General features: G+C 41.2%; 1 protein-coding gene and 1 long non-coding RNA gene across 2 annotated transcripts in view; one reads left to right on the plus strand and one right to left on the minus strand.

The window, feature by feature from the left end:
* Positions 1 to 14,137, plus strand: part of TBX15 (T-box transcription factor 15) — a 97,864-nt gene that overhangs the window by 38,067 nt on the left and 45,660 nt on the right. Inside the window, exon 2 of the mRNA XM_082206085.1 lies at positions 5,811 to 6,024. Coding sequence (XP_082062211.1) covers positions 5,811 to 6,024 — 214 coding nt within the window. The remainder of the gene's footprint in view (positions 1 to 5,810; positions 6,025 to 14,137) is intronic.
* On the minus strand, positions 7,745 to 8,120 carry LOC309522217. Its single transcript, XR_014214987.1, has 2 exons — positions 7,848 to 8,120; positions 7,745 to 7,806 (listed from the first exon to the last, which is right to left on the minus strand). It is a non-coding gene; the product is annotated as an uncharacterized lncRNA (long non-coding RNA).

The raw sequence follows: 14,137 nt of genomic DNA on the forward strand, positions 1-14,137 counted from the left end.
GGGTTGAGCAGTCAAGTAGGGTCAAGAGGAGGTGGTCTTCCAGTACAGGGTTAGAGGCTGAGAGTCACAGTATGAGTGAAGACTCAGACAGAGAGAAGTCAGAAGTTGACCCTGCTAAACAGCAGCAGGACAATCCCAGTCTTGCTGGCTCTCCTTTCCCTCTGACACTCTACTCAAGAAGTGTCCTGAACATTGCTGAGCAATGGGCCATACAGGCCCAGAGCTTGCCCCCTCGATGCAGCCTTTGTCCGCTTGGGAGGAATCAAAAGAGGACCTACTATGTTGTTATTTTCTGTTAATGAAAAGCTAATTGTGTTCCATGTCTCCCGTGCTTCCCTGCCCTGTGCTTGACCTGGGCTCACTTGACAGCTCCTTGACATCTGGCAGACTTGGAGAACGAGAGACTCCTGTGCTCTCCTATATTACTCAATCCTGGCGCATCACTGAGGGACTTGCTTTAAGTACCTGAGTGGAAAAGACTGACTGGCTAGCAGCTGGTGGAGAGACATGCAGCTGCTCCCTCCCTTGGATGACTCCTCTTGCAGAAGCCAGATCGCCCTCAACCATAGAGCCATTTTCTGTTTTGGTCTTGCATTGATAGGATTCATTCCCACTCAAGATCTTCTAGATCTTCAGATTCTTGAATCATTTACTAAGATTTTTTTCTTTTGAGCCAGGCTTTTAGCCTTCATAATTTTGAGAGTTCTGCTGGCTTTGCATCATTCTTCCTGCTGTTAAGATAATGCTGCTGATTCCATTTGCCTTTTGCTTTGGGCTGTTTTAATGGGGTTTGGTTTTTCTCCTTGTTGGCCATATTATTATCCACTTTGAATGCTCATTTGAGCTGAAAAGCAAAAGATAAATCCTAAAACCAATTAATAAAAAGCCCTTGCCCGAAGGCTGACTATCTAGGCAAAGATGAGATGCAGGAAAGCACAGGAAGAGATAATGGGAAACAGGAAGTAATGGGAAATTAAAGTTGTGTGCAGTTGTAATGCTTTCAGTAGGCTTTCCTCCTTACCATTATGGAACCTTTATAATTGCTGCTGGAATTGTTGGCATCTGTCAAACCATCATAAGAGTGGAAAATAATGACAAGTTGAGGGAAGTTCCCTCATTTCCTTTATGGAAACATTAAGTTGCCAAATGCCAGGCCACAGAATTAATCTTATCTCCATCCTTGTCTTTGGCAGATGATGGAGGTGGAAGCAGGAGAAGCGATCAACCTTCCACAACGTAGTCTCTTCCAAATGCTTTGAACCACAGCTTCCACCAGCCCCAACCAATATGACTGTGCTGGCTGAGGCTGATGGGAACTGTAGTCCAAAAGATCTGGAAGAAACCAGGTTGGTGGAAGGCTGACCTATCGGTAGAGCCAGGGGTTGTTTGAAAGGACAGATACCAAAGTGCAGGAGCCAACTTTCAGTTCATCTGTAGGGTTTTTGCTTTTTTTTGAGCTTTCACTTATTGATTGAACTGGTTTTTGGCAGCTGTAAATGGCACGCTGCGAAGCCTCTCCGAAGAGATGCCTTCAGCTCCACTGAAGACTTTGAAACCACCCTTCCCCCAAGAGGGACTTTTGGCAAGGGAGAAACACGCTCTGTGCCACTAGACACCTGTTGTGAGGCATATTGCAGTGTGCTCAACATATGTGCCCAGCTGAGGGCTGGCAAAGTGGGAGGGTGGGAAAGGCTCTTTTGACTTCCTATGGGGATTGACATCTGTGTGCATTTAATTCTGTGTGGAGGGCTTGTGCCCTTATTTTGGATGAAGGTTTGCATTGGGAATTCAGTGTAAATTTAACACATGAAGTGCCGTGGGCTTTGCCCTAATACTGCACGGGTTCATGCATCTATAGGAGCCCAAAAGTGTTAGAATGCATAATGTACACATTAGAACAGCCTATATAGAGGGAAGTCTATGTCTTTGACCCAACTGACAGAAATCATTTGTTGAATTCCTTTTCTCATGAGAAACAATATTGGAGTCCATTCTTTCTTAGGCAGAGAGGTTGCTTAAAAATCCAGAATAATTAGGTGATGTTTCATCAGCAGAACATTTTCTGTCAAATGACAAACAAAATTCATTTTGCCTTCTCGAACCCCATGACTTGAAAACAGCTTTTGATAGCAGTTTTTAAGCAAACAACTGTGTAGTATATTTCAGTCACACCCATGTCTGCCTGTGTCTTGTTCAGTCTTCTCTGATCATAGGTTTACTACGGAAAGCTGCTGTTACAAATGAAAACTATTTGATAAATTAGATGTGGCTGAATCATGGCAGTCTTGAGCACATTATAGCTGTGCCTAAGAGATTAAGCTACAAATGAGGGAATCCCCAGCGGAAACTCCATTCATTCTCCCATGAACTTGTAAGGCTGGCATTAGGCAGGCTATAACCTCTCCGTCTTAGTCTCCATTCACAATAATCCTGACCTACCAGCCTGAGCTATTGCAAAGGTTATGGCCTTATAAGCTATCTGAAGTGTTTTGACAATCCAAACAAGTCAGGTGAGTGGCACATAAACCCAACAGAATGCAAAAAGAGAGCAACCAGATCTCCAAAGTGCCAGCGATGGAGGTTTATTGTAGGTTTCTTTCTTCAAATGCAGACTTTGAGCTTCTGAACCAGGCTCCTTTTGGAGCCAGATGGGCAACACGCAGAGTTTGTGTGATCTGCTTCAGAAAGTCTAGGCTTATGGACTGTGCAGAATTAGACAAGATGACTGGAAGGATTCAAAACCTGCAGGATCAGAGATTCTCAAAGGACTGGAGTAAATATGTGAACTATCTGAAAAGCAATTGTAATCAACAGATCACGCTAGTAGGACTGCAAGAAGTTTTGTAAGGAGGACTATGTGAAATATTGCAGAGAAAAGTACGAAGAGAACTATTAGTGAAGGACTATTAAAAGTAATAGTGAAATTAATGAAATGCAGATTAAGTGATAAAGGTTGAAAAATCTTCAGATGTGATTGATGGAAGTCCAAAACACTGAATAAGATGAGAAAATATGTTGTATTTTTTGGGGGGGGAATTTTATGTAAAAATTAATAAAAATATATTTTAAAAAAGAAAGAAGTCTAGGCTTGCTCCTCAGGAAGAAACTTTAGTTCCGAAATGTGTTGAGGTACAATAAACATTAACGGTGTCACTTTTGAGAACTAGCTTCTAACTTTTTGCATTCTTTGTGAAATGTTTTGAATGCTCTATGTCAGGCATGACCAACTCCCAAGAGACTGTGATCTACTCCCAGTATAAAAAAACTGGCAGTGATCTACCCATTGTCTTTGGAGAGGGGGGAGCATGCGGGGGGTGGGTGGATTGCATTGTTGAGCTTTCTGGGGGGAGGATTAGACAGAGGGTTTTTTTAGCTTTCCCCCCATAACTTTTTGTACATGATAAGGATCTACCGGTAGATCGCGATCTACTGGTTGGACATCCCTGCTCTATATAAAAGACAAGTACTATTATTTGGAAGTAAGGCCCACTCTAATCCTTGGGACATCTTCCTTTTTAAATAATAATAATTTTTTAAATTAAGGTTTATAGAGAAAAATACAAAACTTAATATCTTTCCCCTTTTAAAAAACCAAACCAAGGCTTTTATCTAGATACAATAAATACACAAAAAGGGAGGGAGGGAGAGAAAAAATAGAGAAAGAGGAAGAAAGAATGAAGAGTAGAAAAGAGGTTAAAAGAGAAACATAGAAAAATAAGATTGGGAAAATAAAGAACTTCCTATTCTTCATTTGTCCACTATATAAAAACAATATTCACTTTCTATAAACAAACATTATCTTCAATCCTCAAATCCATATATCATCATTTCTTTTTCTTTTTCATGCAAAAAGTCTATGTGAGCTTTCCAGTCTTTAACAAATGTTAAGGAAAATGACCTTTCTCTGATTAAACATGCCAATTTCACTTTTGGGGAAGTTTTTAGTGTGTGACATCTTAGTGTATTTTTGGCCTTTGTGGAAGCTGCCCAGAGTGGCTGGGGAAACCCAGCCAGATGGGCAAGGTACAAATAATAAATTATTATAATATTATTATTATTTTGAAAACTAGCTTCTCATTTTTTGCATTCTTTGTGAAGTGTTTTGAACACTCTATATAAAAGCCAAGTAATATTCTCTAATCCCTGGGACATCTTTCAATTGGTATGAACTGCTTACATTTCCTGCACTTGTGACTCCAATATATTCTGTATGAGAGTCATGCATTTTGGTTGCTTGTATATTTGTATTCTTGTTATAGTGACACGGATAATGCTTGTTAGATGGTTTGTTCTCATGTTTTTCAACACGATCAATAGTTAAGTTAATGAAACATATTAAGCATGCAATATGGGATGGTGTCCTTGATAAATCAGATTTTTGTTTAATGTGTACAAATTCTCTAGGCTGGTGCAAAATCATTTCCTTGCAATATCAATACATTGCTGGAGTTTTCACTTCCTATCTGTGCAAACAACCAATAAAAGGAAAGAAAACTGAATACTGCTTGCCTGTTTTTATTTATAAGTAAAAGGACTGGAGGCTTAACGTTTTATCAAAATGAAAATCCTAGGGAGTGGCCAGTGATATTGCTTAGAGCATATCCTATTTTATTTATTATACTTGCATACCATCCAATAATACTTTCAGCACAGTTTACAAGTATAAAACAATGTACTCCACCTTTCGGTTCACAAGGCAACTCACAATAATAAAAAAGGAAACTGCAAGACAAATGTGGAAAAGATCACATCAAGAAGTAGCAAATAGCACTATAATGGAATCCAATAACATTGTGGAGAGAGAGTGTCACATTATGCCAAATGCTGGGCAAAATAAAACTATCTCTTATGGCTCACTTGGAAGCCTTAATAGAGGGAAGCAGCTGGGCATCTCTGGAAAAGGGATTTACCAACCAGGGGGCCATGACCAAGAGGGCCCTGTGCTGCCTTCCAGCTCACCAAACCTCAGAAGGCCATGGAAATATTCACAACATGGCCATGGCCTCCACAAACATTCGGTGTTTGCAGAGCAGTTTTTGAAAATGGTTGGGCACAAGCCATTTCTTTCGTTCAGCCCCATTGTTCTGTTTCCCCCTCCTTTGTTAGCCAGACTTTTATATCCCAAGACCCCTGTAAAAATCTAGGTGTCCCTTGAAATACCAATTACTTTCCCAATAATTCTTCCCATATGTTCACCATCCTTCCTCCTGCAGCTTTAGTGCAATGTGGTTATTTTCTCAAGGAAAAAAAAAATCATTGTTCCAGAAATTATAATAGAGGAACAAATAACATATATTTGCAAAGAAAGCTCTGCCAAAAAAAACCCAAAACCAAAAGCAACACCCATTATTTCTAAGATACTAAAAAGAAGAAAAACAAGCGTCTTGTCTAAAAATACCTAACTGCAAGAGCAACATATGTGGCAGGACATATGAGTAACCAGAACATTATTTCTCTGGTGTTGAGTGAATTTTCTTTCTTTCTTTTCCTCCCATCTCCAGTTGGAGTGCTCCATTATTGTGCATCCTGAATACATTTCTTGCTATTTATATTTTATATTGTGGGCAATTTCATACAGCTGCTTTAAAACTTAACGAAAATTCCAGATGTCATGTTAGGAATAGAAAACCAGAAACCAGATTGTAAATCACAACAATAGCATGCATATAATAAAAGAGATGCCGTTTCACTCGTCTTTCTTTATTTTATTTATTTAAAAAATCCTTATGCTGACTTTTCTTTATGCCTTCCTTCTGTGGGGAATTTTAGAAACTGATAGTTTGATCTGGTGCGCTCTCTCGTTTGTTTAGATTCAGAGCAGAGTACGGGTTCAGACACTGAAGCATTGGCTGAGAGGACATCCTGCTCTTTTGACACGCACTCTGACCTCACATCCAGCGGCCCCATCTCTCAACCCCCTCCTACCTCATCCATGGAGGAGATCCAGGTGGAATTGCAGTGTGCTGACCTCTGGAAAAGGTTCCATGATATTGGCACAGAAATGATCATCACTAAAGCAGGCAGGTAAGATGAAGGCCTCCCCTCAGCACAAGACTCTGAGCTTCAATGTGAAATTGACCTGATGAAATAGAAAGGTTGTCACGGTATCGTCTGTGCTTTGTCACAAACTCATTTCCCAAGACTGACAAGGGTTGAGGCTTGGAACGGGACTTTCCCCTTACTATAATATCCATGCCTTAGCTTTACATCCATGCTGCTCTGGAGGCAGCCCTGCCTGGCAGTAAGTTTCACAACAGAGATACAGCGGAACCTCAGTTTTCGAACGTAATCCGTTCCGGAAGACTGTTTGAAAAACTGAAAGCGGAAGCCTCAATTCAACAGGGAAACTCTAAACCAGGCATAGGCAAACTCGGCCCTCCAGATGTTTTGGGACCACAACTCCCATCATCCCTGACCACTGGTCCTGTTAGCTAAGGATGATGGGAGTTGTAGTCCCAAAACATCTGGAGGGCCAAGTTTGCCTATGCCTGCTCTAAACAGAAGCTGCATCGCACATTTGGGTTCCGAAAAACGTTTGAAAACCGGAGCATTTACTTCCAGGTTTTCAGAGTTTGGGAACCGAAATGGAGCCATTTGAGAACCGAGGTTTGACTGTATGTAGGAAATATGAGCCATCATTGTACACAAAACCTTTCATATTTCATCTCTTAATCCTAGCTATGGCCATACCAAAGCAACTGTTGCCATATGGGTACATGTTTAGGTGTGTATGCCTGTATATGTATGTGTATTTTCATTCAAAGGGTGATCGTTAAAAAGAATAACACTAAATAATAATATTAATAATAATAATAATTTTGTACTTCCTGCCATCTGTAGATCTCTGGGCAGCTCACAGCCTAAAAACACAAGATAAAAACAAAAAAAGCATAATAAGAACAAGAGCAAAACAATAAGCTGCTCCATCCAAAAATATATATTATTAGTACTGGTGCCTTACCACTGGCCAGCATGAAACCTTTAGTGCTGATTTTAAAGCATTTCCAATGGTAATCTATATATGCAAATACCAAAAAACTCACGACATTTGGAAGCTTATAGAACTTCAGTGTTAAAATAATAATATTAAAAGATCCATTAAAGGCAATTGGGTGGTGATACCTTCAGAGGCACCCAATGGTCTGTTATCTTTCAAACTGGCGTTGCATATTCCAGCCAGTTCCCATTTTAATTCCAATTAATTTTCATTTTTGCAAATAATCAGCACCTTGGACAGAGAAAGGACTCGCCAGGCTGTAATAGTGTTCAGTCACTTAACAGGAAGGAAAGTTGGGGAGAAGAGATTCAGCCTCTTTCCCCCCCCACTGTTTGATTTCCGCTATCTTTTTTCTTTGCTCTCCTTTAATTCCCTGAATTTCATAATAGGAACCAAGGGTAAGATATGTTTGTGGCCTGTATTATGGTCCACGTGACACTGAGCTACTGCTCTAGATGAACCCAATGGGTTTGGAGAAGTTTCAACAATCTAATCTTAGAAGCCAATTCTTACCTGTCTCAAGGCTCTCCTTTTCCCCATGAGTACAGGTAATAATCTAGCTTCTGTCATTTGTTTTAGACCGTACATGGTTCCTAATTACACAGATCACTGGAAACAAACAATGGATGTTTGGTAGCCGCTGTTCTCATGTTTACGGAATCATATCACATTCAGTGAGGAAATACTCCTTCGACTCAGTTGTAGGTTTGCAAATAATAATAATAATAATAATAATAATAATAATAATAATAATAATAATATCTTTATTGTCATTGCCCCCTCTCGGGGACAACGAAATTACTTGGCTGCTCCATCCACCCAGGTAGGGCACTCCACACAAAATCAAAACAACTATAAAAACACTAATTAAAACAATACAGTATAATACAGCAAGGAAGATTAGATGACTTTCAAAGTCCAGGCTTCCCATTCAGGGCCGAGATCGCTCTGGAGAAGAAGCTGTTCTTAAGACGGCTCGTTCTTGTCTTCATCGTCCTGTATCTCCGTCCCGACGGCAGGAGCTCGAAGAGACAGTGACCAGGATGTGATGGATCTTTTACTATGTCCAGTGCCTTCCTATGGCACCTTGTGGCATAAATCTGCTCTAAGGTGGAGAGTGGGCAGCCAAATAGGCTTTAAGAGGTGACTCTGTGCCTGTTTGCTGGCAGAGGGCTTTATGGGATATGCAGATGCTTCAAGCTATCTGAACTATACATTTAAAACAGCATCATACCACTCAGGGCAGTTTGTTAAGGGTGCTGTGAGCTGTTAGGACGCTCCCTATTCCATCCTAGAGCTACAATCCCTCAAGTGGTTTAACAATCAATCCCTTTTCCCAGGGAACTTCTCAACTGTGCTTTTAAAAAAGATGTTGATTTATTTAAACAGCATGACAAATAACACCTAAAAAAATCCCCAACTATATAAGCAATGGGAATGGAGAAAAACAAAACGTGATTCTATATATTCCACTATGAAGCCTATATGCAGGACATCAGGTTCTTAACTTGTTGTGTAAAAAAGTGACCGCTTTGAGGTTTGTTTTTTTTTACAATCAAGTGATATATAACTTTTTTGAAATCACTAAATACAGTATGTACTGGGCAGGGTCTCTTTTAAAATGAAATTGAGCATCAGTGGCTCAGTGAAGCAAAAAAAGTATGTTCTGGTTAAATATAAAGATGAATTAGTATGATCTAGAGAGAGATAATTTCCCTCCTCCCTCTCTTACCCCAAATAAATTGACTGACGGTACATTCAGGACATTTCTCAGCCACACAGGTTTGTTGTGAAGATGGAACAAAAGGGGACAGAGGCTGACATTTACACCCCCACTCTGAGCTCATGGCAGAAATGGTAGAATAGAAATGTCATGGTGTGACTTTAAGCTTAGGGAATTCGTTGCAGCATTTTGGTCTGTCTTTAAAACCTTCACCTCCTGGTCCAATGAGTCTGATCTACACATAAAAGCAAGCTGTTGCACATGTGTGCAATGGATGTGGGTTTTGGGGAGTGCATCTGAATGCAGTTTCATGATGCTCACCCAGGTTCCATTGAATTAGCCGAATGAAACTTTGAGTGTGTCTTGTGTGTAGATGCACATCGCCCTATTGAGTTGCTAGTTGTTGCACAAGACCTACCCACCCAAGACTTGGGGACCTCCCGATGTTTCCGTATAAGAGGCTGTGTTATATTATTGTTGAACGGTGATTTTGGAGTGTGTTATAGTGGCTGCTGTTCTTTTGATTATGATTAAGAATTCCAGTTTAGGAATTTTAATGTCCTTTCCTGTTTGTCTTTGGGATATTGTTGTACGTTGTTGTTTTGTTACTTTGGTTTTCTTTTTTTTCCTAATGAAGAGTAGTCTCTAAATGAGATGAGATATGTAATACTTGAGTACAGGTAGGGTTGTATGAGGCCCTACTCTTTTAAACTCTTTTAACTGCATACTTGTGCTGTGTCCCATTCTGCTAGTCTGGAATGTTTGTGTGTGCTGGGAGCAAAGCCATTGCACGGAACTTGCGCAGTTTTTTCTGTAGACTGCTCACACTGGCTGCATGGAGGTTACCCTGTCTTAGCCTGAAAATCTTAACCAATTGACATCTATGGCAAATCTCCCATGACTTCACTTAGGCCAGGTTTTTTAAAAAACCTGGTTTCCCATCCTTTGAACTATGATTGCAGCTGGCTCCATTCTCCCCTCAGAAATCTGTACTGCAGTGCTTTAAAGTCTCTTGGGATTCTGTATAGTGGCGATCCCAGGCTCCGGGACCAGCTGGCTCCTAGCAGCCCCTTTTGTTGTCCTGCAACTGATGCTTTCTGCATCCACGAAACTCTTTGGCATCTTACCCACTTTCAGGCAAGGCAGGCCTGATGGATTTGTAGGACTTGTTGCATTACTTAGGTTGTATCTCTTGCCGTTTGTAGACACTTTGCAGACACAGGTCTCTGAGCAGGGGAGCTGCTCCTGCGTAGGGAGAGAGGAAATCGGTACCCAAGACTCCATTATGCTTACATGCCATTTCTGTTTCTTATTTCTCGGGTAAAACATTCATGTGAAATGAAGTATTGGAGTCAGGGATTTAGGTTTGATGAGGCCCTAAGCAACTGAAGGTAATGGGACCCTTTATATGCCCAGCTGTCTTTTGTCAACAACAAATTGTCGCTATTTTTTGTGTTGGATATATGCTACATGGTAATTTATGGACCTAATAGGTATCTAAAGCCATTTGCACATAACAAATAGGAGCCTACACAACACAAAACACTGTTGCCGTATGTAGGTTTTATTTTATTTGTTTTTTTATCTTATATTTTGAAAATGCACATCCAGGTTTTTTTCCTTTAAATTTTTTGGGGGGCCCTATAGCTTGTTTAGCTTATACGTAAATCCGGCACTGATTGGAGGGCTCATTTTGGCAAAGCAAATTTCATGAAAACCTCCCAGCCCCAGCAAAATGCATCCAAGGAGCCCCTCACACTGCTGGAGGCCAGTGGAGAAACATTTGTGCACCATCCTGGCATGGGTAATATAAGGGTCTAAACCACTGAGCCCCTTGGGCTTGCCGATCGTAAGGTCAGCGGTTCGAATCCACGCAACAGGGTGAGCTCCTGTTGCTCTGTCTCAGCTTCTGCCAACCTAGCAGTTTGAAAGCACACCAGTGCAAGAAGATAAATAGGTACCACTCCGGCGGGAAGGTAAATGGAGTTTCCATGTGCTCCGGTTTCCGTCACGGTGTCCCGTTGCACCAGAAGCAGTTTAGTCATGCTGGCCACACAACCCGGAAAGCTGTCTGTGGACAAATGCCGGCTCCCTCGACTTGAAAGTGAGATGAGCACCGCAACCCCAGAGTCGTCTTTGGCTGGACTTTACTGTTCAGGGGTCCTTTACCTTTTACCATTTAAAATCTGACAATATTAGGGGCTAACACCACTGAGGACCTGCTGAGGTGTCCACCCCACGCCTGGGCAGCAGCTGCATCTTCCACTAGTTCCCTTGTGCCCCTTGAATTCGACTGGACTTAACCATCCAGGGTTCCCTCACCTTTACCTTTTACCTAGGTAGTCTGAGTTTGAAGTCCGCAAACAATTCTTCTCCCATGAAGGGGTCCTTTGAGCCATGCCTTGACACATGGAGCTATCTGTAGGCAGACGTCCAATGCAGTTACACTGCCCCACTGTAAGGATTTTGGACAGCTGTAAAAGGTTCAGAAAAGGACCACTAATATTATTAAGGGGGCTGGAAAAATTCCTCTATGAGAAAAGGTTATAATGCCCTGGGCTTTTCAGTTTATAAAAAAGGGAAGATTGCTCACATCACTGTGTATAGAGAAAATGGGTAGAGATAAAAACACACTGGAGCTAAGGGTGGGAAGTCAACTTCTAAGGATATATTAAATTGGAAATTAATTTTAATTTTAGAATTGTTAATCTGATATTTGCTAAATTTGTTAATCTGTTTATTTTTTAAAAAAAATAAAAAATTAATTGGCAGAGAGAGAGAGAGAATAGAGAGAAGTCTTTCTCCCTCTTGCTTAATTCTTTTTTAAAAAAATAAAATTTTATTAGATTTTCCACAGTGATAACACAAACCACAAAGCAAAATGATACACAAAAACAGAAAAAAGAAGAAAGGAAAAAAGGAAAAAAAGGGGGGAAACAATAAACAGATAAACAATCACAACAAACTTAATTCTTCACAAATCCAAGCTTTTAAACATCCTGGTTGACTTCCTCAAGTCCCTCCCTTCTGAGTTTCCTTGTAATTAAAGGTAACAGCTTTCCAATATCATTATTAAACTAAAACAATTTCCAATTATAGTCCAACTTATTCACTTTTCTTAACATTCTAAATCCCATTTATTTAATTATAACTTAATTTAATCCTAGGCCTATTTGTTTCTTTCAAGTAATTTCTAATTTTTTGTAATACAATATTTATTCAAATAGTCCTTGAATTTCCTCCAGTCCTCTTGAAACTCCTCTTCTTTCTGGTTGCGGATTCTTCCAGTCAGGTCAGCTAGCTCCAAAAAGTCCATCACCTTTCCTCTTGCTTAATTCTAGCAGCTAGGTCATTCAATAAAGCTGAAAGTGAGACATTGAGGAGAGACAAAATAAAGCGCTTCTTCACAACAGATCGTGGTTAAGATATGGAAATCGTTGCCGCAAGATATAGTTAAGTTGGACAGCTTCAAAAGGCACATTAATGGAGAATAAAACTATCAGTGCCATGATGTCTATATATTACAGTGCTGGAGGATTTTCAGCTGGGCTGCCTCTCATGGCTGAGACCTGTCTGACTCTGCAACCTTCAGTCTTGCTTCACCTTGTCTATTAGGGCTGCTTCTGGATCAGGCCCCGGAAACCTGATACAGCCTTTAGCTGTTCCCCAGCCTCCTCTCTCCAATTAGGGAGACCTTGGCTGTAAATTGCAACTTCCTCTACCCATTTGACTTGGCAGGTTTAACAAGCCGGTGTGGTGGAAATGAGGCAAGGCCCCCAAGCCACTCCATAGTAATTTATCTTGCCTAAAGACTATGTCCGGCTATGAAGCTAACCTCATCAAATAGACAAATCCTCTCCCTCAATATGGGGTTTTGGAAAGGTTCCTCTTCTCTCTCCCCCCCCCCGACAGTTTTATGCTCTTAGCTTTAACTACCCAGAGCCTTTCTGGCCACAGCAAGATTTCCTTGTGCTCCTGCGAATGCTGCTTAAAAAGGAAGGAAGCTGCAAATGCCGCCAGATACCTCATGCTTAAAAAATGCAGACTTTAAGGTGATGAAATGGAAGAAGCGACAGCTAGGTGGAGCAATAGATCGCAAATGTTCCACGGACAATTCCTTGTGTGCCATTCTGAACTGGTTTGGAAAGAACTTTTCCACAGTGCTTATTTCCAACCCACAACCAACCATTTTTAAAGAGCCCAATAGAAAAGACTATTGTGATCAATAGAATGGGAAGAAATTCTGGTGCTGGAGGAGACTCTTGAGAGTCCCATGGACTGCAAGAAGATCAAACCTCTCCATTCTGAAGGAAATCAGCCCCGAGTGCTCACTGGAAGGACAGATCCTGAAGCTGAGGCTCCAAGACTTTGGCCACCTCATGAGAAGAGAAGACTCCCTGGAAAAGACCCTGGTGTTGGGAAAGATGGAGGGCACAAGGAGAAGGGGATGAGATGGTTGGACAGTGTTCTCGAAGCTACCAGCATGAGTTTGACCAAACTGCGGGAGGCAGTGGAAGACAGGAGTGCCTGGTGTGCTCTGGTCCAGGGGGTCACGAAGAGTTGGACATGACTAAACGACTAAATAACAACAACAAATTGTGATCAATGACATCAGAACATATCATTATGTCCTTTAATCATGTCCTTTAAAACTAGTACTGCACATTTTTGGGGGGATAGGGGTCTATACACCTGGTGAAAAAGTGATTTGGAGTGTGGCAAACTTTTTCCTGAACCCCACTCAAATGGTTTGCTGACGACGGTGTTTTGCATCTGTTTCCTGTTATTTGCTGTCCCAATCAGCTATGGCTTCAGTGCATTGGAAACCCCCAGCCACCTTCCCTCTTTAAATACTGAGGTCAGGCGTGCCAACTTGAATAAAATATTTTTTTGAGTGGGCAGGTAAGCCACACCCCCATAATTGATTACGTGATGTGGCACGCACACACTATTTGAATGGCAATGCCCATCAATTTTTGGGCTCCCCGGCCCCCTCAAATATTTTGGGGGGGCAAAGGGACTTGGGCCCCTATGAGTTTGCTCCTATGACTGAGGTTATCATGTAGCCAGTTAGATTTACCTAGGTGCTGAGACCATAGAAGGCAAACAAAGCTTTTGAGGTTACTGCCCATAATCTTTGTTTGTCCACAGGCCCTAGTCAAAGACAACTGGCTATATAAAAATGTTGCTGTTTTGGGGTTGAATGAGATATAAACCATTGGCACCAAAGAGCTGAATCAGGCTGTAAATGAACTAAGAAAGGGATGAGAGGAGGGTATGCATTGTCAAGAAGATGGGAGAAGCAGCTATTGGGGTAAAGGTGGCATTGGGAGGTGATTATACCCCCCCCCCATAAATATAACTCCTGCACATATCTCCCAAGTTACAGATAGGTAGCCGTGTTGGTCTGCCATAGT

Source organism: Podarcis vaucheri, assembly GCF_965113315.1.
Source record: "Podarcis vaucheri genome assembly, chromosome: 17".
NCBI classification, from domain to species: Eukaryota; Metazoa; Chordata; class Lepidosauria; order Squamata; family Lacertidae; genus Podarcis; species Podarcis vaucheri.